This window comes from Artibeus jamaicensis, unplaced genomic scaffold, assembly GCF_021234435.1.
Source record: "Artibeus jamaicensis isolate MK-2021 breed Jamaican fruit bat unplaced genomic scaffold, CSHL_Jam_final scaffold_537, whole genome shotgun sequence".
Lineage (NCBI taxonomy): Eukaryota > Metazoa > Chordata > Mammalia > Chiroptera > Phyllostomidae > Artibeus > Artibeus jamaicensis.
In genome coordinates this window covers 30477810-30503070 of record NW_026522047.1, presented here as the reverse complement: position 1 = coordinate 30503070, position 25261 = coordinate 30477810, and the positions used below count along the sequence as shown (strand labels likewise).

Genomic DNA, 25261 nt, shown 5'->3' with positions numbered 1-25261 from the left:
TGCTGTAATGTGAGATTTCTATGTCCTGTGGCTGTTTCCTATTATTAAGCTGGCTCATGATAAAGACATTTATCTTAATAGTTTTGTTTGGGCTGTTTGAGGTCATGTTTATCTCTAAACTTTTCATTTTTATGTAGGACAATTAACTCGCACTTCAGTGCCCTGATATTGGTTCAGAAGAGACCTACTTGACATATTTCCCATCTTAACACTCATCATACTGTATTTAAATTATTAATTTATGTAATTTTGCTCCCTCAAAACAGTATGAGCTTTCTGTGGAATGAGATCATGTAGCAGCTTACTCATATTTTTATCTCTGATTTCAAGTTTATAGCAAAACAATAAGAGAATAATCAATAAATATTTTTAAGTACAGTAGTCCCACAATATCTGTGAAGATAGCCAGTATATACTATTTTTATTGATATATATATACATATCTATGATAACATTGAATTTATAAATTAGGCACACTTAGAGAGTAACAGTAACTAATAGTAAAACAAAATAATTATGATGATATACTATAAAAAATGTCATGTGGATATGGTGAATATCCCTCTCAAAATATATCATAGCCATCCCTTATTTGCAGTAAGTGGTTTGAGGTTATCTGTTTCAGGGTACCCCCTGTGGAAGTCTGATATAGGCTCAGTGATTTCTGGCACAGCACGTTGCCATAAACCAACATGTTTTCTGCTCATGTCTTCTACTCACAAATTTAATGCCTCTTCCACCCTAACTTAGCACTTATTACGTACTGTGGCCATAACTTGTGCAACAGCAAAACTATCACAATTTTATTCCTTCCTCACAATTTCACCAGTAGAAGATTCATTCCTACCAACCTGTTGGTGTTAGCAACCTCAGCATATTCTTTTTTTCTTTCCTGATTAAGTCCAGAACTTTCACCTTTTCACATAAAGGAAGCACTTTACCATTTTCTTTGGGCATATCCAAATTCCAACTACTCTTGCTCTTTGGGGACATATTAAGTAAAATAAGGGTGACTGGAACACAAGCACTGTGATACTGCCACAGTGAATCTGATAACAGTGGCGGCTACTCTGGGAGTCATGGGTGGGGAGTATACACACCATGAAGACTCTGGACAAAGAAATGATTCACATCCTGGGCTGAATGGATTGGGACTCGAGAGATTTCATCATGCCACTCAGAATGGCATGCAATTTAAAACTCATGAGTTGTTTATTTTTGACAATTTCCATTTAATATCATTGGACCGCAGATAACTGTGGGTAACTGACACCGTGGAGGGCAACACTGTGGCTAGGAGGGGGATGACTATCCACAGCAAGATAACTGCTTTTTAAGTTTAAGGGAGTAGAAACTTACGTTATTTGTAAATTGTTTTATGTTTTTGTTTAAGTTTTAGGTAAATACTTCCTATACTTCAGCAATCCTGAAGTGTGTAGAATCCTTGACATTGTGTGTATGGACAGTAATTGTAACATTTTTCTCTTCTTTAGCACAATTGCCTAAAATGGACAGTACTCCCCATTTATCCAAGAGGATACAATTAAATGGCAAGGATTTGGATGGTTTTGAAACTCTGAAAATAGTTAACCAACGATAACTAGAGAATGTTACATGAAGCCTATTTTGCTCTAACCCACTAAAACTAAGAAAATGCACAAATGAAAGTTCACAAATATAAAGATAGAAAGATAGAAGGTTTTTTGTAGACCTTCATTTAGAAACTTTATGGAAACCATAATACTCTCCAGGCCAAATAACTTTTTGAGTTAAAGAGAAGTCTCATTGCATATACATTCTTATGGGAAGGTTATTACTGTATATTAATACATCTTCAGGTCAGACAAATTGTAGAAAACACATCTGTGTAAACCACAAGGACAGAGGTATTTTTAACAGACTTTTTGACCTGTGGATTTTTACATTTAATAACCTTAGTATAACAGTGTGCATTTCTGTGCATGTGTACAGAATATATTGTTTAAATATTCTTACATATTTTTATTATCCATTTTTATGTCAGTACCTGTATCCCTCAGTAAAAATCAGGTTTTCATAATTAATACTCAATAAAATTTTAAGAAGCTTTTTAAAAAATAGTGAAGAACTATATCTCAATATAAAGTAAAAACAAAATTTAACTGCCTTCTTGGCCACTTTCTGGCATCATCTACTTACTACCAATTAACTTAATCAGATTCATGAATGATGAAAAATATCTATTTTAAGAATCGCAGTACTGTAATTGAACTGATTGCTGTGCTTCTCATATTTATTAAAGCTTTCAAATTCTGTTTATCTACTGGATGTTTTGGATTAAGTTAAATCACAAATGGGCCTGTTTAATCAGTTAGTTATCTAACATCTTCCAAGTTCAATAAACTGGAGTTGGTCTCTATGTTAGAGTAGGCAGCTAGGAGTGAACAAAAGAAAAGAGAGCTAGACTGGCTGGGCCTGACTGAGTCTGAAAGTTACACTCAATCAGGTTTAAGTCTGGAAATTACAGCTTCAGACACCCCAGGGGGGCTAACCAAATCCATCCAAGGGGATTAACATCCCTTCTTCATTCTTCTAGGCAGGAAGGGTTGGCTTTCCAGTCTCTACAGGAGAAGACAAGTACGCTTGCCCTGCCCATACTATGAGGGGAAGAATAATGAAGGGGAAATTCCTCTGCTGGGTGCAGGCCCAGCCAGTGAGGCTAAGATGGTGCAGAGGGAAGTAAGCACATGTGCAGTGAAACCAGATGATGAGGCAAAACTTTGAGGCTGCACAGTAGGAGCCAAAATGGGGTGCAGCCTAGCTTTAGAAAATCTGGGAAAAGCATTGGGAAAAGATAAGGGATGTGAAACCTCCAGAAGATCCAGAAAAGGGATTGGTTAGGGGAGAGCCCAGTACAAGCCAAGGAAAGATCAGACAAGAGACTGGTTAGTTTGAAAGAAAGCATGCTCTCTCCCAAACCCAAGGTAATATAATCACAGCTTAACAAAGGCCTGTCTTGGTGGCACAACTTGTTTTGTGCACTTCTTCTTTCACATGCATTCCCTCTCCGTAGTAGCAGCTACACAGGCCCAAATGCAGGTCGAGGTGTGGCAGGGGCACAGGCTATGCTGGAGTACCAAAGCCCAGGGGGATGGCTTTACTGTCCTGGATCCTGACCCTCCTGGTGTGCACTCATGCTCACCAGGCCCAGGACGTATTCCACAGTGAGAAGGAGCTAAGCCACCTGGTTGTGGATGAGACTCCAGGCACCTGGGACAGTCCTGTATTCTTGCTCCAATAAATCTTACCTCATCTTCCTATGCATGGTCCCTGAGATGCTTTTCTCCTAACTCCATGGAAGAACCCTATTTCCCATGGCAACATCTGCAAACAAACACAAAACAACAACAAAAAACCCTGTGACATTGTTCTAGAAATTCCATTCAGGTTTGTCAGTCTGTTTATTTTTGATACCCCACTGCAGATATTAGTCATTGCTGCTACCTTTTGTTAAATTAAGAGTAGCTGATATGAGACTTACATAGTCTCATAAAATTTCAAAATGGGGACATAGAATCCTTCCTCTTGGCATATTTTTTGTGATAATGTTGGCAAGGCTTTAATTTACTCCTGAATTTTGAATAACCTAGGGTTTTGTTTTATTATTTCTCTTTTTCAAATGCTGAATTTACTCTCATAGACACATTTGGCGTATCACACCACTCTAGTTGGTTGATTTTTATAGATCAGGTATTATTTCCCTCACCTTATAATGAAATATTTCAGGCATGGCCAAATTGTGCCTTTAGGATAATTCATCTCTCATTAAACCATACCTTCTGGTAACTGCAGACGCTCTGCGAAGCCACTTAATGCCCATCTCTCCTTATCTTGCACCAGCTGGCTGTAACGGATAGGCAAACAACATTTGCTTGATTGGCAAACAACATTTTTGAATAAGGGGAGGGAGGCAGTGGTAGCTAATTCCCGCAGTCCACCTGGTGAATTGCCAGCTGCATTTCTGGCTTGATTCTGCGGGAGACTGGGGTGGCTAGTGGACAGGGTCCTTTGAGACATGAGAATGACTTCTGCCTTAGTTCAGCAAGCTTCCTGACCTAACCATTTCCTCTTTCCCTGACTTAAAAGTGAGTCTTAGCTCTTACTGAAATGCAGGTAAATAAATGCACATCCGGTGAGGAGGCAATTGGAAGATATGGGCCATTGGAGTTGGGAACATAAACAGGAGCTGATCTAAACATGTTTCTATACATAGAGAGAAAGCCTAGAAGCAGTGTCGCATAAAGGTTCTATAGAACTTCCTAGCCCTTCAAAATATGTCCCTGGTAGTTACTATGGGCTCCTAGTAAATGAGGAACAAACTGTGAAGAATAAAGGGTATTGTACATGTCAGCTACTGTGTCTGTTCCATGAAAGAAGTACAACAAATTGGACCTTTCGTATATATTCTGTAATAGTTAGAAATAACAGAGGTGTGTGTTTTTACAGTAGCTGCCAAAGAAAGTAATCTGTGAAAGACAACTCTTTCTGTGTGGGCATGTGACATAGATCTGCCCAGAACCTGGTCTCAGATGTATTTAGAAGTGGACCCTTTGTCATCGTACGCTGAGTATTTATCTTTCTAGAACTGTGACACATTTAAAAATGAGGGCAAAGAAACCTGGAACAAGACTGGTTTGATATAACAAATATTCCTAGTAAAACATCTTGTGCATATCCAATAATTGATGTTTGTTGATTGATTCACTTCAAGTTTAGTGCAGGAAAAGTTAAAAGGATAGAGAAGCAAATATGGAGGTAACGTTACAGCTCGCAGTGGCCCTAATATTAGCATTTCATAATGCATATAAACTAGTATTTTGGCATGATGTGAAGGAAGTGACAGGAAGGACACTGGAAATTTGAAGACTCGGAATCTGGGTCTTGCTGTGAGGTCCAGTTCTGTGAAGCTTGATCAGAAGCCAAATGAAGTGCTAGCCCTCCCACTTACTTTGCTGGCACCACGGTCTTGTTCTGCCCATCTTAAACACACAGCCCCAATTTCTCCTTTTTTAGCCTTTCCAGTTCTCTACACTGGTCCTCAATAAAACTGGGGAGCACAGTCAGTGAATTATTCCCCTCAATATTCAGACCCCTTGATGTGCAAGGTGTCTATTTACCCCTCCCATATCTTATCTCCCACTTAGTACTCTCTTGTATTCCCAGCTAGCTGTGTTTTGCTCTCAAAAAGCTTTCAATTAGTCCCCATTGAGGTGTTAACTGATAACCAAGGTGTTAACTGAAGTGTGAATTCTCAGGATTATTTAAATTTTAAAAGCAGGCTCTTTGAAGACCCAAAGTTCTGTTATAGAGAGAAACTGAGAGGAGAGTTTCCTGTGATTAATAATATCACACCATCACACTTAGTAGACTTTTACTCACACTAATAACATGCCCAGAAGCTTAGCCTTGAAAATGGCAGTGACTTTGGAGAATGGCGTAGGTTTAAGGAGCCCTGCTAGCACGGAGGTGAGCTGCACGGTACCAGACCAGCACAGATACCCTGGAGACACGCTCATTCTGCCTCTTGACTTGGAGCAGTTCAAACTTGCAGTTTGTTGGCCGACGCTGATCTACTGACAGATCTGGAGTTTGGTGCCCTGTTAGAAGCTTTTCTCCCAGACAACTGTAATTGTCATCGCATGTTCTTCAGCATTTTTACATGGCAGTAGTCCACTGGAAGCTGCGTTTTGGGAACTTGCCAGTGAAAGCTAGATGTGAAGAGTTTCGATGAACCTGTCAGGGTCATCAGCGAGATGCATGCATTTTGGAGTGAAATGAGGTATAAGAATAAGCATGTATGCTTCCATAAAGCTAAAGGTGACCATGTTAGTCTCAGATGGCAATTGCTATGTTAAACTATATAGAGGATGGTGAAGGTGGGGGTGTCAGGGCACCATCCCTTCTCAAATACTTTGTGAGAAATGCATCTTTTTAAAAGGTAGTTCACAAAGGTGAGAAGGTCATTTTTAATTTAACATTTTCTTACTTGCAGTGCATCAGAGTTTCATCTAAGACACAATTTCTGTGCCTTATTCATTAGGTTTACATTTTGAAACATGAGGTTTTTAAACATGCTAAAATAGTCTCCTCAAATTGACAGGGAAGTACTTTTTCAAATTTTGAGGAAAAGAGGTGAGGTGGGGGGTGTATAGCGCAAAGGACCAGACTGGCAGGAACAGGTGATAGTGGGGGTGGACCTCCTGATGAGTACCTGTGATATGTGAAAGAAGAATTAGAACATGCTGACATACATGTACATGGCATGTCCTTCTGTGACTAGGCCAACATTAATATCTTTGGAAAATACACTTCAGTATTCTAAAAGTTGTCTGACACGTGTTTACTTCAGTCAGGACTTTATGAATTATAATAAAAAATTCTGTTCTTTTTCCTCTATCACGCGCCACAGTGAAAAGGAAGGAAGTTGAAGGAAATATCTAAGTTTAAAAAATAGCAGTTTTTTCCTTAATGCATTTCATACATTATACATTCACTTTTCAGTTCTACATTTAAAAATTAGAAACCAGTATTACTCATTGTGTTTGGTGCCTATTTTAATGTAGGATGAAAACAGGACACAGGTGTTATGAGATTGAAATGGAAAGTATGAGGAAGTCCCACTGCTATTCCAATAGCTCCTGAAGTTTGGAAGCAAGTTGAGATTTGCAAAGGTCATAGCTTTGGGAGATATAGTTTTGGATGACATAATCTCTAATAATTTAAATAGAGATACATAATGTTATTGCAGTTTTTAGCCTCCATAAATCTCTTGATTCGCATATAATAATCACTTCGCCTAAATCCTCTAAGTCTGTGGGATAGTTTCTCAGCATCAGATTTTCTTCACAGGGGGCTAATCACAGGGTTCCCTCCAGTTTATCGAAAATACTATGTGGAAAAGCCATGGGGGGCAATATTTTGTCACAACTGTAGTTTTGGAGGACTAATTAGCATTAGGTATTCAACACTCTCTTCCATTTCGCACGAGGGAGACATAGATTGGACTTTTCAAGTTTGTGATTCAGGTGCTAGAACATAACACACAGATGCCGAGGAGTTTTTATTATGGGAAAATATTTTACGGTATGTGGAAAATTTAGGTGTAATAAAACACCCTACCTTTTCCTTTTTTAAAAAAAAATTTCCCTTCTAATATGTAACTTTGCACTCTGTAATAACCCAGAAGTTCACGCTAACATTCTTTAGGATTTCTGAAAAAGCAACATATCTCCCAAGACCCTACAGACGGCTTTGCCTTAGGTCGGAGATCAGCCCAAGAGGGAAAGTCCAGTGATGCATAAACTTTTCTTCAGATCTCATTTTCCTTCTCTGACTTCGAAAATGCAGAGCGCAGTCAACTAAGAGAGGCACAGTATGGTTTGCGCTAAATAAATCCGGGAGCCGAGAGAATGATCAGGCTGTCTGGCGAACAGGAGAACATCTCCAGGAGACAGAGGTTAGAAAGCTGATAAGGATCCTTAGGCGACGAGCAAGCGCATCTTCCGCCTCCAGCCCAGCGGCGCATCCGGAGTTAACTGCAGCTCGGATCCAGAGAGAGGAAGGTGGGATAGAAGGAGGTGGAAGAGGGAAGGGGAAAAAAAAAAAGGGCCGGGGGAGGGAGGGGGTGAACCAACCGGAGTAAGCCGGAGAACAGCGCGAGGGGGGAGGCGGAGATGCGGGAGAGCGCCGGGCGCCGGGAGCTGAGTGGACCGCTCCAGACGGCGGCGCGTGCGGCGGCTCCCGAAAGCAGCGAGTTGGCCGAGCCGGCTGCATTTCCAGCAGGGGCTGCGAGCGCAGCGCCGGCTCACAGCAAGGTGATGCGCCAGGAAGCATTCTTTCCCCCGCTCGGGCTGCCGCGGCGGGGGCTTCCTTCCCTTTACCCACCTCTCCTCCCCCGGGTCTGCAGGTCTGCGCGTGTGAGTGCCCGGGTTTGGGGGTAAAGCCTGAAGGGCGGGGGTACCCTGTCCCTGCTCGTCTCCTCCTCCTTCCGTCCCCGTCGTTGCTGCTGCCTGTTTTCCCGGGTCCCTCCGGTCTCCGTACCCCTTGTTTGACACTGTTCCCCCCCATCCTCCCCCACCCCGGTTGTGTCTCCTTTCCCAGATGCTCAAGGTGCCAGCCGTATTGTGTGTGTGTGCAGCCGCTTGGTGCAGTCAGGCTCTCGCAGCTGCTGCGGCGGTGGCAGCGGCCGGGGGGCGGTCGGACAGCGGTAATTTCCTGGATGATAAACAATGGCTCACCACAATCTCCCAGTATGACAAGGAAGTCGGACAGTGGAACAAATTCCGAGACGTAAGTGCTGCGCACCCCCATTCCCGGGCGCACGGGAGCGCTGCTCCGAGGCGGGGGCCGCGGCGGCCGGGGGCGGGCGGGCAGTGGGCTCGGTTTTCCCAGCAGAGCAGTGTCAGCAGCCGAGGCGGCGCAGGGCGGCTGGGGAAGCGGGCAGTTCCGGTGCCCCCTCCCGGCTGGTGCGAGGGACAGGCCGGCAGCCCAGGAGTTCGGCTCTCGCCGGGTTCCCACTGTACCGCCCCCTATCCCCTCCGGCCCCCAAAGGTTTGCAAAGTGCTGTCTCGCCCTTCTCAACTTTTGAATGGTGTCTCTGGCACTAGTAAACACGGTAGACGTGCTTTCGCGATGCACTGCTACGAAAGTAACTGGGATCGATCCCTTTACTAATGGTCCATTAAGGACTTGGAGGGAGGAGAATGTAAGATTTATAAATGCCCGTTCTGCAAGGGTGGGGGTTGTTTGGCGGCACCAGTCGGCAGAAGTTGAATTGCTCTTGATTACATCAAATTGCTGATCAGATGTGTGCTTCAGCATTAAGTTTAAAACAAAGCATGTTTTACAGTGCGTTCAACTACGTTTCATTTCCAAAACGAATCCGTGCTGTAAAATCTGCGGGCCGGGGCTTACGGTGCAAGTCCGCAGGTGGCAGCATTGAAAGGGTTAATCTGTAGACTGTTCTGGGGAGTTTCCTAAAGGCTTATTAAGAAGGAGCCAGGTTTTAAGAGTGGACGCCTGTTTGCCTTGGAGCAACGGGCCATAATATTCAGGTTGTCCCCCCCCCCCCCCCAGCACACACACAGCTGAGCTGAATGAAACAGCCTCAGAGCTGGTCCGGCGTCAGGAGCGCGGTTCACCTCCCCTCCTGCACCTAGGATGTTGGGCGAGGAGGTTGCTTGCCGTCCTCTCCCCACCCCCAGGCCACTTTTTAGACCCCGGAGGCCCGAAGGGGAGTCTGAGCGAGTCACAAACACTTTGCCAACCCTTACTGTGCCATTTGAGGGAATTTTTCGTGAAGTCCATCTGCAGTACACTACGTGCGGATGTGTTAACTTCTTACATCAGTTCACACCCAGTCACGATTTGGGAAAATAAAACGGAAGCTCAGATTAGTTTTCATCCTGGCTTTTCTACCCGGTCTCCCAACACCCCTCACATGAAATAACTGACCAGCCAAATCTAACATGTAGCTGATTCTGGCTCAGGGATTCCTACGGAAACGCTAAGTTTTACTTTAAAATTAGATGTAGGTCATTGATACTAGGAATCGCACAAGGTAGGAGAAACGATAATGATGAGAGTACTTAATGGAGGGCTTTGCTTACATGCTTTATGAATAAGGCTTAAACATTTTATTGCTAAATAAATGCGCTTATAAAACAAACCACACACATTTGTTTTATTTCAGTTTATGCTGATATTGAATAGTTTTAAAAAGGAGAGCAAGCAAATGAGATTATTTAAACCTGGGGAAGAATTTCTGTTTTTCATGCCCTCACTTGGAAAAATATTGAACGTTCTGTCCGTATTTAAACAGTGTTTCACATCGGGGCATTTCATTTCTTAATGGCTGTGTTAAAATATTTAAAAAATGAATTTTAGACTTTCATCTCAAAATTATATTTTAAATCTGAAATATCTTAGTACTTTCTGGCTATTTAAATTACTTTATTGAATTATTGAGAGCAACCAGTATATATATACTTGGGAAGTTTGTAAATGTGTTTGATTTAAACTACTGAGGCAAGATGAGTTGCCTGAAAGAATGACGTATTATAGGGTTCATTCATTCAGCTTATATAAACACAGAATGGAGTATTTACTGCTCTAGTATTTTCAGTTATTTTTATGTGGTCTGTCGGGGGAAATCCTCCAAAATTATATGTTAAATTTAAGTGAAGGATTTACTGAAATATTTTTTGGCAAATATCTGTCTTGTTGCACATGCAATACATGGAGATATAATAATGGCTTATTTTATTAAGATAATTACATTTTTGTACGGATGACTTTCACAGGGCCTGGAGAAGATAAAGTGCTACCTTTTTTCACCATTCAACTACCTGTTGCTTATTAACATGGTAAAGTGTATGCCCACAGTGTGATTTCTCAAGTCAAAGTGCATAATGTACAATCCTTATTTAGACCATCCACCCCAGTGCTAATTTACATATTTTTCCCTCTTTGGGAATCATTAGATTAACAGTTTTGTGTCTTTCAGGATGCTGTTCATTTTTTAGTTCATTTTTGGCTGGAAGTCCGTGCTTATGAGGCATTGCTTGAAATAGATGTGTACTGCATGGAGTGCCTTTAAATGTTCTGCAACAGTACTGACACCTTAAGTAGTGAATTTGAATATTCAGTTTATAGAAATGCACAGAAACAAGGAACTCTGAACCTCTTTTAGAAACGACATAACTGACATACTTCTACTTAGTGCTTTCCCCCCATAAAATATAATTAATTTCATTTAGGCAAAAACTTAGGATACTTCAGCATAATTAATACTAGAATTAATCCTTACCCTTGTGGGGCTGTTTTACACAGTTGGTATTATTGTACAACTTCTTGATGAAAGTTTGAAGTATATCTTCTTTTGAATTACATTTGAAAACTGTTTTGAATAATATTTGACAGTACAGATCATCAATATTTAATGAATTAAATATGATTTATATATATTATACATGATCCGAATGTATAAATACATCACATGTAATAGAGCTTCAGGGAGAAGGAGCATGGATAGAAACTGTTTCGGGAGAGCAGATGAACACAGGAAGCAGTGTCATTGATGACTCATTTTCTCAATTTTCTCAATGTGGAACAGAGAAATAGTAAAACTAAGGGCCAGCTTGCAATGAATGTGGATTAATGTAGAAGAAACTTCCAAGCCATTTTGGCCACTTTATACTGGCAGTTATTCTCTTTGAATAAGGTTTTGTTGCCCTTTAAAGTGTCTAACATGTGATTATATAGAAATAGAGAACTTTGATGCTTTTGAAATCATTAATGTATTTGGTTATTTGTATAAAAATGCCTGTAGAGATTTTAATTCCTATGTTAGGAAAAATTAAACTTTAATTTAAAGATACAGAGAAGTCAACACAGTTAAAAATAAGTATAAAAACTAGAACTAGCCCTGGCTGGAGTAGCTCAGTGGATTGAGTGCAGGCTGTAAACCAAAGGGTCACCAGTTCGATTCCCAGTCAGGGCACATGCCTGGGTTGCAGGCCAGGTCCCCAGTGGGGGCCATGTGAGAGGCAACCACACATTGATGTTAAAAACAAAACAAAACAAAAGTAGAACTAGCGTGTTATATTCAGGGTATAATTACTTGATTTCAAAATAAAGCCAGGACCAAAAAGCCTGGGGCTCATTTTGAATGTTGTTTTAAGAAATGGTTACCATTTCTGTTGCACAACCCACCATCAATTTCAGTTTACATTTATCCCTTAAGGGATTTTTAATACTCTTTCGATGTATTGAAAGCAATAGTCAAGCCTTACAAGTTACCTTTAAACATTCAACCTTAGTGTAAGTTTAAGGACGTGTAAAATGTGAAAATGTAAAAAATACAGTGTCTCAGAACACTCAAATTATAAATTTACTTTTAAAAAATTGCCTGATTTGGAAATATTAGATAATAAGTAAACTTTTCTTCTTTTGTATTTTCTCTTTTAATCTCAATTGAGGTTCTAGAGTGCACAGATTATGTAAGAGATAATGGCTGAGGGAAAGGGATATTCCCTTTGTAGCACTTAGTGGCTACAGAGGAGTAAAGCCCCCAGAGAATCTACCAACTTTTACTGCTGTTAGTCAGTAAAACAATTGGTTTCTATGTGTACTCCAAGGAAAATGCTCTATTGCTCTAAAAGGCATACAGTTCAAACAGAGAGAATCATTTAGTACCTCCCTTAGATTCACCGTGCACCCTGTTTGTGCCACCTGATATCCAGCTTACCATTAACACTGAGGGGTCCTTCGTGGTACCATTTTTTTTTTAATTAAAAAAATTTAATTGAGCCCTGGCTGGTATAGCTCAGTGGATTGAGCGTGGGCCTGTGAAGCAAAGGATTGCGCTTTGATTCTCAGTCAGGGCACATGCCTAGGTTGCAGGCCAGTTCCCAGTGGGGGACACATGAGAGGCAACCACACATTCATATTTCTCTCCCTCTCTCCTTTCCTTCCCCTCTCTCTGAAAATAAATAAAAATAAAATATTAAAAAATTAATTGAGATATTATTGACAAATAAAATTGTATATATCTAAGGGATACATTTTGATTTATATATATGTGTGTGTGTATATATACAAATAAATGGTTACCTCTGTGTGCCATTAATAGTAGGCAGGAATGTTTTACTACTTGAATTTTTAACAATATGTGCCAAAAATAAAATTAAAGAATTAATAATAACCTTTGTTCAAGAATAGTTTTTCAATAATGGATAACCAATTTTGATAAAAAACACATTTTGGCTTTGGCTGGTATAGCTCAGTGGATTGAGTGACCGCCTGTGAACCAAAAAAACACATTTTCAGTGTTTCTCACTATGAAACTGTATGTTTAACTGTGGTAACCATAACCTATATTTTACCATATTGAGAACATGGACTCTTAATGGAAATTCTTCACAGTTCATTTGTTGCATTCTCATGAGTGTTTATCTCTCTTTATTTTGATCCTTTTTTTGACTGTGGGCCACAGTATGTTTAATAATTCATAAAAGCCTTTGTATATAATGTGAATATTTTTGGATCAGAGCTGATAAAGACTATAGCATGAAAAGTTTTTGATGTTTAGACTATATTGTTTAAATCATTCTTGGAGAGAGGCAATTGATTTCTTGAAAGAAGCATTAGGCAATCTTTGAAGATTTGGGGGCCAGTGACTTAGTGTGGCAACAAAGACACGAGCCTCATGCAGCATCCTGACCTCTGTCCTTGTGATTGGGTCCTAGTTAAGCAATGGTTTCTGTACAAGCTCCACATCCATTTCTCAAGTCCCCTTTGCCCCACTCTCGGACCATACTCATCAGTGAGGCTTTCAAACTGGTTTTTTCAAGTCAGATGCCACAGGAGGAAGGCAGGTCAGGGAACGCCCACTGATTTAGTTTCTGGAGAGGGGACTAGAGCTGACATCACATCAGATCCCAACAGGAAGTCGGAATTGAGGATGAAATTTAGTCCATTTGGCATGGGTTCACTCTAACAGAAATTATAGGGAAGTATGTGACACTTTTAACTCTCTAGCTTTCATAACTTTTATGGAATTATTAGGAAAGTATAATTGAGTGGATTAAGAAAATACTTATTCTGTGTATGTGTATATATTGTAATATGTTGATAGTATGCATATATAGGTCTGCATAAGTGTGCATGTATATATATACACACTTTATATGTTTGTATGTGTATGTCTTCAAATAGGTAACATGTGATAATTAGAAAATCAAGTTGGTTATATATTGTATTATATATATTTATATGTTAATTAGTAAGTAGACACTCCTCTTAAAGTGTTGTTAAGACATCTGTTAGGTTTGCTTTCCTTTTCTGATGAAGTTTTAGATTCTCAAAAAATCCAGAACAGTCACATATACTCTTGTATGTGTGGTCATTGCGTGCCTTTCCGGTTCTTATGGGAAGTCGGCGTGTTTGAGACACTGTGCTTAAACTCTTCAGCCAGATATCCAGGAGGAACATGGTGTGCTGTTATAAAAGCATTTATTTTCCTACCCCTACAGGAAAACTACAATAAGACAGCTTTTAGATCTCACGATTCTGACTCAGAGTGACACTTTCTGTTCTTATACAACTTTAGTTTTCAGGATGTGGGCCAGAATTATTTTATTTATATATTTTAAAAGACTAATATGTGAAGTATCTACACATATTGTTCTGCACCTATGAGCACCTAGAGTATTTACAGGCATTTTTGCATTTATGAAAATCCTTTCATTTTTTCTACCCCTCGTAGTTTACAGATTTGGCTACCCAAGTACACTGTGAACTCTCTACAGCTATGGATTGTAGTCTTTCTTGTTTCGCAAATCCCTACAGTTTGCCTTGTATTTGTACAATGACTGGGTCAGTGTTAGCATTAGAAAAATTATACTTAAGACTGCTAGAACTGTTGCTTTTTATTAACCATTTTATTTCCATTTCTGACCACTTCCAGCCCAGTTTTTTTAATTTGAATGAGAATTTAACTTTTATAAAATACAAGGTTTCAAAATACTAAACTGCCTTAGTCCATGAGTTAGTTCCTAATGGACCAAAATGGACATGGTATGTCAAAACTATTACATGCAGTTTTAGAGGGAAGGATTTAAATACTTGGTAATTATATGTATCTTGGTGCTCCCTCTACCTTTTCCCATTGCTTCTCTTTGACCACATAATTTTCTTGATCTAAAGTCCTTAGATGTTTTTTTTTTTGCTGCCTACTAAGTAATATCAGAGACCAATAACTTCCCTTTCTTTTTTAGCTACTACACTTCATTTAAAGGCTATGTAGTGAATCCAAATATTTCACAGGCAGTCCTCATTTCTTTCTTTCCCTTCTGCCTCACAGTTGCCAGTGTATCAGTTAGAGATAGATTAAGTTCCTGCAACAAGGAGCTTCTGGATCCAAGTGCCTGAATTAAGATGGAAATTTATTTCCCAACCATGTCGTCATCAGGAAGTGAGCTGTCCAGGGCTGGACTTTCAGGGTTATTCTATCAGAGTACTCCATAAGTTGGCATTTCTCATCCAGCAGGAAGTATTTAGTAAAAAATCTGGGACATGCAGCTTGTCCTAGAAGTGACCCAAGAGTTGTCACCCAGAGTTTCTGTGTATACTCCAAAGGCCTGCACTTAGTGATATGTCTATAGCTAGCTACAAGGGAGCTGGGCAAATGCCATGTCTATTGGGTAAGGATTAATACTGAAAGAAGGTGAATCTGGTTCTGGGAGGAAATATTAATAACTGCTGTGTCTGTTTCAACATCTAAATATCTCTTGAAAATATTCTCTGTGCCCACTGATAAAAATTTTTCCCATTTCCTGTTCACTGTTTGCCTTGCCCTGAATCTCTTTTTCTCCCTGGTTTCCTATCATTTCTCTATCCTCTATTCAGGGCAGAACTGGAGCACCCATTACCTAGCTTCGTGGGAGGAAGAGCTTGAGGGCAAATAGTAGTGTGCTCATGTCTAAGAGGAAATGTTGCAGGTGAGGACCAAAGAAAAGCATCCTCATAGGGTATTAAGGAGGGCCAGCATTAGATGATGAGTCCTATTTTCTGGTAGAATTGTGTACCATTGCCTTTTTTCATTATTTTTCGTCATAGGTCCAGAGTGCTCTTGTGTGATGTAGGTAGTCATGATAAGTGGGAAGGAATTAGAATTCAATTGTTATTCCCCATAGTTGAAGGACAGAATACACACAAGGGCCAAAGTTGTATTTCCTCTGATGTAGAGAAAAGGCAAAACCATTAATGCAAAGTAGTTTGCCCTGGAATAATTCTAGAAATGATGCCAATGCTAGTTGCATGCAACTCTCAGTCCTGAAAGCAAACTATTTTTTTAGCATTATTAGTACAGCATCTCTATATTCATTATAATTTTGGTGTAACATTGATGAGAAAAAAATTAGTTCTTGGTCTGGAGCCACAGTGCGTACGGAGTTTGCACATTCTCCCCATGTCTGCGGGGTTTTCTCCAGGTACTCTGGCTTCCTCCTGCATCCCAGAGATGTGCACATTTGGTGATTGACATGTCTGAATGATCCCTCTCTGAGTGAGTGTAGAGTGTATAAGTGTATCCTGCAGTGGAAGGGCATCTGCTCAGGCTGGGGTCCTGCCTTGTGCCCTGAGCTACTGGGAGAGGCTCCAGTCACCTATGATCCTAAACTGGAATCAGTGGGTTGGTAAATTAATGATCTGACTTGTTTTTATTAATCTTTCTTAAATGTATGTGTAGCTTAATTTTATTTCAGTGTTTTTAAAATATTTTATTTATTTTATTTTTAAACAGAGGGGGAGGGAGAGAAACATCAATTTGTGGTAGTCTCTTGTGCACCCCCTACTGGGGACCTGGCCCATAACCCAGGCATGTGCCCCAGACTTGGAATTGAACCCATGACCATTTGGTTCACAGGCTGGTACTCAGTCCACTGAGCCACATCAGCCAGGGCTCACTGTTTAATATTAGTTGTCTAGTTTGGAACCTTTTATTTTCTCCTTTTAAAAATAATTTTACATTAAATTTTTTTCAATTATAGTTTACGTTCAATTTATTTTGTGTTAATTTCAGGTGTACAGCATAGTGGTTAGACAGTCATGTACATTACAGAGTATTTCTATTACCCAAATGGCACTATACATATTTGTTAAAATATTATTGACTATATTTCTTATTTTACAAAATAGTTTTGTGTTTTTATTTGGAAGTTTGGTGCTTTTTTTTTTTGTGACCAGAAGTGTACTATAGGAACTTGAGTCTTGTTTCTATCAATTAGCCTACAGTAAACTTGGTTTCTATGTTTATACCATTTTACTTCGAGTCAGAGTTTCTAAGAACCATGGACAGGGTAAGTGAGGGCTCACTGCCAGATGTGCCAGCTGTGCCATAGAGACTTCATGCTGTCACTTTTGTTCCTTGATATTGGAGGTAGCTAACAGCTGAGTGGCTGAGCTCCTTGCCTGGACCATAAGCAGAGATGGTGAATTGCACTATTTGTCCATCAGGTTCTTTAAAATGATTTTATGTATTTATTTTTAGAGGGGAGGGCAGGGAGATAGGGGAGAGAATTATTAATGTGTGAGAGAAAATTCGATCAGTTGCCTCTTGCATGCCCCCGACCTGGAGGACTTGGCCCGCAACCCAGACGTGTGCCATGACTGGGAATCAAACCAGCGACCTCTTGAAGAACTGTGTCCAACTAACTGAACTGCACTGGTCATGCCAAGGCTTTTTCTTTTGTATTTTTTTAGGTACTTTACACCTGCCTTGCAAAATGAAAACTTTAGTATTTTTATCCTTTTTTTAATATATGTATTTGTGGCACAGTTGTTTTACAAGTGATGATATATAATCTTTGAATAATATTTTATTCACCCTTAGAGTATCTTATTATTAAATTAATAATAGTGATAATACTATCATGTGCAAATATACATGGAGAAAGGCAGGTAAAAAGTCTTTGTAAAACCATTTTTTCGCTGCTGTCATGTACGGGGTGAGGCAAAAAGGTTCACAGTTGTGAGTATGTGAAACTCAGAGTTTACTCTTTTCCCTAGCCTATGGCAACTAGTATTTTACTTTTTGTTTCAACTGTTTTGACTATTTTAAGTATCTTATATATGATAGTATTTGACTTTTGGTGACTGTCTTATTTTCACTGACCATAATGCCTTCCAGATTCCTCCATGTTGTTGCAAAGGGCAGGATTTTGTCCTTTTTTAAGGCCGAACAATATTCCATTGTGTGCACACACCACATTTGTTTGTCCACTGATGGGCACTTGGACTGCTTCTGTCTCTTGGCTATTATAAAAGAGGTTTCTGGGAACGTGGCTGTGTAAATAGCTCCTCAAGATCAGCCTTTGATTCTTTAGATGTGGTATAGAAGATAGGTTAGTATAGATCAAGCTTTTAAATCATATTGTTGTCTACTTAATATTTTGGAGACTTCTCCATTTAAATTTCATTGAGTTATTAAATCTGAACTATTTAATTGAACATGGATTTTGTTTTTAGTTTTGTAGCAAGAGTAAAATTAATTAGCTGCCAGACTGAGGAAAGTATGAGTAAATTAAAATTCAGTGACTTCTCTATTTTGTACTTACTGAAGTTAAGTAATACTGAACTTATTTGATGCTAAATTTTATAGTATATATTTAATATGAAATATTCTCTGATAAAAATTAAAATAAATTTATGTGGTCAATTTTGGAATATGTCAAGTGTTCCAGGTAATTTTATGGGTTTCAATTCTCAGCATAAAGGAAAGCCCATTATTTAACAGGAATGAAAGAAGGAGATAGACCAACAATGAAACAATCTAATTGTGTCTGCAAATCTATAAAACATTCTAGGGCATCATCTTCCTGAATTTGGTAAAATGCTTACTAGATATAGTTCCTGAAGTTATTAATTTTATAGCCTCTTAATCACAGTTCACTTCACTTCTCTACTGCCAGCCTGCTTTGTGACTTTCAAATATTTACATAGGATACTCAAGGCAGGATACTCTGAAATATGAGCTTGCTAATTGCCTTGGCACATGGTATTAGCATCTGCTGAAGAACCAGTTTTAGAATATCAGGAGAATATTTATAGGCCTTTCATGGCATACAGTATACTATGAAATACTAGGCAACCTCTGAGTCTTCCAGCGAGACTGTCTAAGGTGCCCTTGGCAACATCTGAGATTCTCCTCAAATGTCCCTGAGGCAGCCACATTCATCTAAAATGAACATTCCCCGAGGCAAAACTTTTCTAGAACATTGTATCAACAAGCATTAGCCTAGTATTCCCTGAGAAATTTTCTGTGATGTAAAATATAATTTTTTGAGTTGAGAGGCTATACACTTTATGGTTTTAAAGAACTCTTGTGCTTGCTGAAACTACTCTGCATGCTGGTAGCTGAGGAAGTGCTAGTTAGGGAGCTGTGAGCTTTGAAAGTAACCCTAGCCAAAGTCCTGTTTTATGTAGCACAGTTGCCACATTATTCCCACAATTGCATGTTGATTAAACATGCTAACTTGGCTTGCTAATGTTATTGTCATTTAGAATAATTCTAGACTCGAAAGTTTTGTTATTTTTATATTTTCCACATATTTGCTAAATTTTTTATGCTAAGTAAAAAAATGTAAAAGCATGGGGATTTGCCAGTGGGGAATGACATGTATAATTCAGATATACAATTTGTGGTAAAGATTGAGAAGACATCTCGTCATTTTTGAGAGAATAAGAAGTCTTTGAAAAAAATGTTCTTTTGAGTGTGTGCCATGCATCCAGTTTTGAATATCGCTGAGAACCACAGCAGTTTATAGGTCAGTGAGTGAGATCCGGAAATCTAATTCCAGACTTGCTTTCTTTGCTCTGAGTAGCTGAAAGCCGCCTGGCCTTTGTTGCCAAAAGTCCTGTGTTTATTCTCAGAACGAGTGCCTGCTTATTTGCATGTGCTGTGTAGATTTGGGAGAGTACTAGAGGAAGCTTGCCATTAGTCTCAAAGGTGACAAATACATCTCTGGTGTTAGTCTCATGCATGGTTACTACCCTTGGTGCCATGATTAGACGTTAAGTAAAACATCAAATGTAGGGCCAATAAATGTCTATTGGTATCTGGGACAGTTATTTTGCTGTTCACACACAATCATTTTTTGGTTGAAAACAATTCACTGACCTCTAATTGGTCTGCCTATATGTACCCGAAAGCCTTTCACGTTTTATTACTCCATAGCCTATCATCTGGGACTCCAAAAATAAGTTACTATTTTTTAAAAAAATTATTTGATTATTGTTCAAGTGTAGTTATCTGTTTGGTACTACCATCCCAGCCCACCCTCCAAAACAAGTTATTTTTTAATAATCCTTATAAATAGTAGGTTGTCTTAGATGTAACTAAAACATATTTTTAAATTCTACTTGAATAAGTAACTTAATTTTTACTATTTTTGTTGTTGGATTAGACTGTGATGTTTCTGATTATATTTGTGGTTGAACAAAAACCCTTCTTGTATTTTGTATGTTTGTTTTTTTTATTTGAATGATACTATACATTTAGATAACTCTCTCCTAGATGGTATGATAAAAATCCCACAATTTAATTTTTACAGAGATACAGCAATATTGATATTACATGTAACTATTTCATTGTGAATACATCACATATTGATTTTTTAAATGGGCATAAATTATGTTTATTACCAAATTTCTTCCTTAAATTACAACGAAACCAAATTATGCTGCATAAAAACATGGCAGCCTTGGCTGGTGTGGTTCAGGGGGTTGAATGTCATCCTGCAAACCGAAAGGTCTCTGGTCGAATTCCTGGTCAGGACACAGGTCTGGGTTGTGGTCCAGGCCCCTAGTTGGGGGTGTGCAAGAGGCAACCCTGAGATGTTTCTTTAGCTCTTTGATGTTTCTCACCCTATCTCCCTCCCTTCCCTTCTTTCTAAAAATATATGAATAAAATCCTAAAAAACCTCAAAACATATAATAGTATTATGTGTTTATTTTCCAACTTGTTGTAACATTTTATTATTATTTTTAATAAATGATTTTGCAAATAAAATTGACCACCAAGTTAGGGAGATTTAAATTATTTTAAACAAACTTGTTTTCTCTTTTTAAATTTATTAATAAAAAGCAAATAAATAGCACCATCAATTTTATCTCATGTAGCTTAGCAAATAGAATTTTTTGGAAACCAATGGAGGAATAAGACAATTTCTGTGTGTGTATTTAGTTTGACATAGAAGTTTATCTCTGTGCTCTGATCTTTATGTTTATTTTAGGATTTCTCTGTAATAATGTCCAATTATGAGTGTTTACTTCTGCAGCATAATTAATAAGATGTTTTACATTTATTAAACTGGTGTTAATCGAAAGGTAATCAGCCTCTGGGCCAAAAATTCTTAATTGGAGTAAAGAAACTCAGAATGTGAAGACAGCTCTGACTATTTTTCCCAGAAATGTTCAGATACATGCAAATTTGCATATAATACATAGGGAATTCATAACTCTGCTGGTGTTTATTTACAACAAAGTTGTAAATGAGTTGTGCATTGTAGTCCTTTCTACAGAATTTATGACAGTCTTTAACTTAAAGCTGTGCAAAGATTTTTTACTGTTCTTGCAACTATAGGAAATGCCTTATAGAAGGTGTTTTGGACTCCTGTCTTCCTCCCAACTGTTGCAGATGAAATCACTTGCAAGTCCTATCAGTCTTCTCAGTAGTAGTACGTTCTCAGATCTGCAACTGTTTTTTTTCTTTTTTTAAAATATATTTTTATTTTATTGATTATGCCATTGCATTTGTTCTATTTCCCCCCTTCCATTCCCTTCCACCCTGCACACCCCTCTCCCACCATTCTCCCCCCCTTTAGTTCATGAACACGTGTCTCAAGTTCTTTAGATTCTGTATTTCCCCTACTATTCTTGCCCTCCCCCTATCTATTTTCTACCTACTGTCTATGATACTTATTTTCTATACCTTCTCCCCCTTCTCCTTCTCCCACTCCCCTGTTGCTAACCCTCCATGTGATCTTCATTTCTATGGTTCACTCCTGATCTAGCTGTCCTCTTAGTTTGCTTTTGTTTTAGGTGTGGTTGTTGATAACTGTGAGTTTGCTGTCCTCTCACTGTTCATCTTTTTTATCTTCTTTTCCTTAGGTAAGCCCCTTTAACATTTCATATAATAAGGGCTTGGTCATGATGAACTCCTTGAATTTGATTTTATCTGAGAAGCACTTTATCTGTCCTTCCATTCTAAATGAAAACTTTGCTGGATAGAGCAATCTTGGTTGTAGGTTTTTGGATTTCATGACTTGGAATATTTCTTTCCAGCCCCTTCTTGCCTGTAATGTCTCTTTTGAGAAATCCGCTGACAGTCTGATGGGAAGTCCGTTGTGGGTGACTACCTGCAACTTTTCACTTTCCCTTGGCTCAGATTGTCATTATCTCTCACTTGGACTAGTCTTGTAGATGACCTTGCTGTTTTCAGGCTTTTCCTTGTCTGCAGCATCTAATGCTTTCTTGGTAAATGAATTTCCTCTCAATTGTAGCTCTGATCTTTTTGCTCTTCTCTTCAAAAACTCCCATTTATCCTTTCATTTATTATAGAATAAAACTGTATATTGTTGCAACTGTGAATTGCTCTCCAAAAATTTGTGAGTATTATTGTCCTCCTGGACCAAAACTGTGGAACCTCCACAAAGTGGGTCAGTTCATGTACACGTACAGTCATCTTATAGAAAGAACATGTGATTCCTGTTTGTTAGAGTTCATGTATGCTGTTTGAATATTGTAAAACACACTTTGAGGAAGATTGTTCATCAGAAGCCATCTGAAATGAGAGAGACAAATAATTTACCTGGTAAGACTTTGATGGTGCTCAGGGGACAGAGACAATGGTCCTTTAGAAGATGGGTCTAATGTTCTGTAACATGTGGGTGACAAAAATGCCGTCTCTGATTTCATGCTCACCCAGTCAACTTCCAATTTTAATGTAGCTCAGCCTCAGGGAGAGAGAATTTGCCAGTCGTGCTGACACCTGTTTTCTGCTAACAGAACCAGGTTTCTGAAGTTTTGGGACAGAAGGCCAGGTCCTGGATGGTGGTAAATTCATCAAAGTAATATCACAGTGTGAATTCTTTGGTAGGTATCCAGGATCTTCCTGGTGACAAACAGGTCTCACCAAGAGCTTCATATTTAAATGTCAGCACCAAATAAATCCAAATTTCTACTCCCCTAAATCCCCAATCCCTGTACTACCCGTCTCTTGTAGTAGCGAGCTTTCTTATCCTTATTTTCCCTTTCCTGCACACTTCACACCAATGAAATTGAGTTGTCACCTATCTTCATGTTACACTTTCTGCCTTCTCTTTTTGTATGCTGTTCATCTGGAATGATAATTGGCCCTACTATTTATCTCTTTTTTAATTCTCATTTTCATGGTCCATTGAATATATTTTTTTCCTAGTCCCTGTCATAGTTCTCACAGTCAAATGCAATCGTAAGTTTTCTGAATCCCTAAAGCACTTTGTGAGAGGCAGTGTGGAGCCATGCTCCCTATGAGGAAAGCACACCTTACTTCCAGGAGTGTGGAAGGAATATTCATAAAAGAAATTAGTATACAGATGGGTGAATGAAGTGGTGACCAGGCATAGGAGATGGTAGTTAATGTAGGTATCAAAACCCAAGTTAATACTAATAGTGGAAGGCACAACATTTTATTTTATTTTTTTCTTAAAGGTTATATTGAGCATGTCATGAATGGATCCCATGTTCATTCCCAATATTTAGATAGTCTTTTTAAAACATTTTATTTTTCAGTTACAGTTGACATTCAATGTTATTTCCTATTAGTTTTTTAAGTATATGGTATAATGGCTAGACAGTATTTCTTAAATTTCTGATTTCTGCATTTAAGCTCTCATTTATTTTATAGGACCATTGTTGCTTTTTGATACCATATTGAACTATAATAAAAAAAGAAAGGAGTATTAGCAAGGGCTTGCTATGGCATATGTGGCATTTTTCCTCTTCCAAGCAGCCGATTCCTGATCTGTAATTACTATGAAAATGTTAACAGTAGGCTTCTGGATTTTTGCCATAAGTCAGGAAATTAGCCAGCCCAAGGCAAGCCTCCAAAGCTAGGTAAAGGATTTTCCCTGCCTTTAAAAAAAATCTAAACCTAAACTTCCTAAAAATTGGAAGAAGGAATGTTGGTAAACTGCCATGAAGATGATTAATTCATTCACTGCATATAAAATTATATAAAGGGGAAATTTATAGATACTTCCAAGATGTTTCCATCTTAGAAGCAGTATGTACTCCCATACAATTGAAATCAGAAATGAGGCCTTTGAGGACCTAGTCTGAAATCAAGTCATGTGCTCCAATTGCTGGAATATTACCATAGCATTTTCTAGTGTAGTAGTATAGGATTCAAACTTTCTGTCATTATAATAAAAATTCAAAGTGTTTGAATCATGCAGTCTTTGGCAATGCAATAGGTCAGAGATTTTCAACTGGGCCACAAGAAATTTTAGTCCAGGGCACTGACCTCTTTTCCCTGAGATTACCAAATTAAAACAGCCAGCAGCCAACACAGGCAGCAATAGCTACCTTTGAATGAATCAAAATCGTACCTGTTCTTTAGTCAGATCAGCAAAAGCATATAAACATATTTTTGGGTGTGCCGCAGAATTTTAGTAGTGAGTTGATGTGTCCCCCGAGGTGAGAAACCTTGGAAATCGGTGCAGCGCATGAACGCATTCATGCAGCAGAATGGCATCTTCAAATTTACAGTGTTTTACGGGAGTCACCTGCTCATTAACATCACTGTGTGGTATATTTAGCGTTCTTCTGTAAAATGCTTAAAGATTCAAGAATTAAATGCTAATTTTTTTAGGATTTTAGGATCCAAAGGTTTATAATACAAGTTATTATAGCTATGATGTTTTGATTTATACTTGTGTTGGTTCACAACCCAGGGAGATCCCCCCAGGTGAAATTCAAAATTGTACTGCATCCTCAGAGGGCAAGGAGAGACTAGGGAAAGAAGCAGACCACTTCCAGCTTGGTAGGTGGTAGGTTTGTTAAGGAAGGGAACTTGCATACGAGGCTTGTCTTGGGCATCAGCAAAATGAATAGGTTTCTACACCTCTCCAACAGCATCTTAAAAGTTTATACAGAGACTGTATGGGGTTCAGTCATTTACATTGTGCAGATGGTCTCAACAATGCATTAGTCTCAGGGCCTCGAAGTAGCTCCTGGTGTGGGCACATGGGCAGAAGGAACAGGAAGTGGCTCCTGGTGTGGGAACTTGGGCAGAAGGAACAGGAAGTGGCTCCTGGTGTGGGAACATGGGCAGAAGGAACAGGGTGGGGGTGGGGAGCTTCAGGTTGCCCTGGTACAGCTCTCTCACGTCTGTTGGCTGTCAGCCCTCTCCAGGACCTCCTCTCACAACTTGACATTGAAATGCATCATGAAGGAAAGAAGATTTTTATTGTATTTATTACATTTAAATAAATAGTTCTGGTAATAGTGTTTTTGTTTTAAAGTAAAACTCCAATTTCTTGTTTAACATTAAACAAACAGCTGATACTAGTGAAAAAAACATGGCAATAAAATGCTTTTGCTAAATATTTAAGTTTTATTTTTTTTAATTTTAAAATATTTTATTTATCTTTTTAGAGGGGAAGGAGAAAGGGAGAGAAAC

The 25261-nt window shown here is 38.9% G+C and overlaps 1 protein-coding gene across 2 annotated transcripts in view; it reads left to right on the top strand.

Moving 5' to 3' along the window:
* The first annotated feature begins 7423 nt into the window (after positions 1 to 7423).
* Positions 7424 to 25261, top strand: part of SPOCK3 (SPARC (osteonectin), cwcv and kazal like domains proteoglycan 3) — a 299078-nt gene continuing 281240 nt past the window's right edge. Inside the window, exons 1-2 of one of the 2 annotated variants that reach the window (XM_053658095.1) lie at positions 7424 to 7601; positions 8140 to 8328. In XM_053658095.1, the coding sequence (XP_053514070.1) occupies positions 8140 to 8328 (189 nt within the window). In that variant the 5' untranslated portion in view covers positions 7424 to 7601. Of the gene's footprint in view, positions 7602 to 7713; positions 7854 to 8139; positions 8329 to 25261 lie in introns of those variants that run through there. The other variant, XM_053658094.1, reaches the window with a different exon arrangement.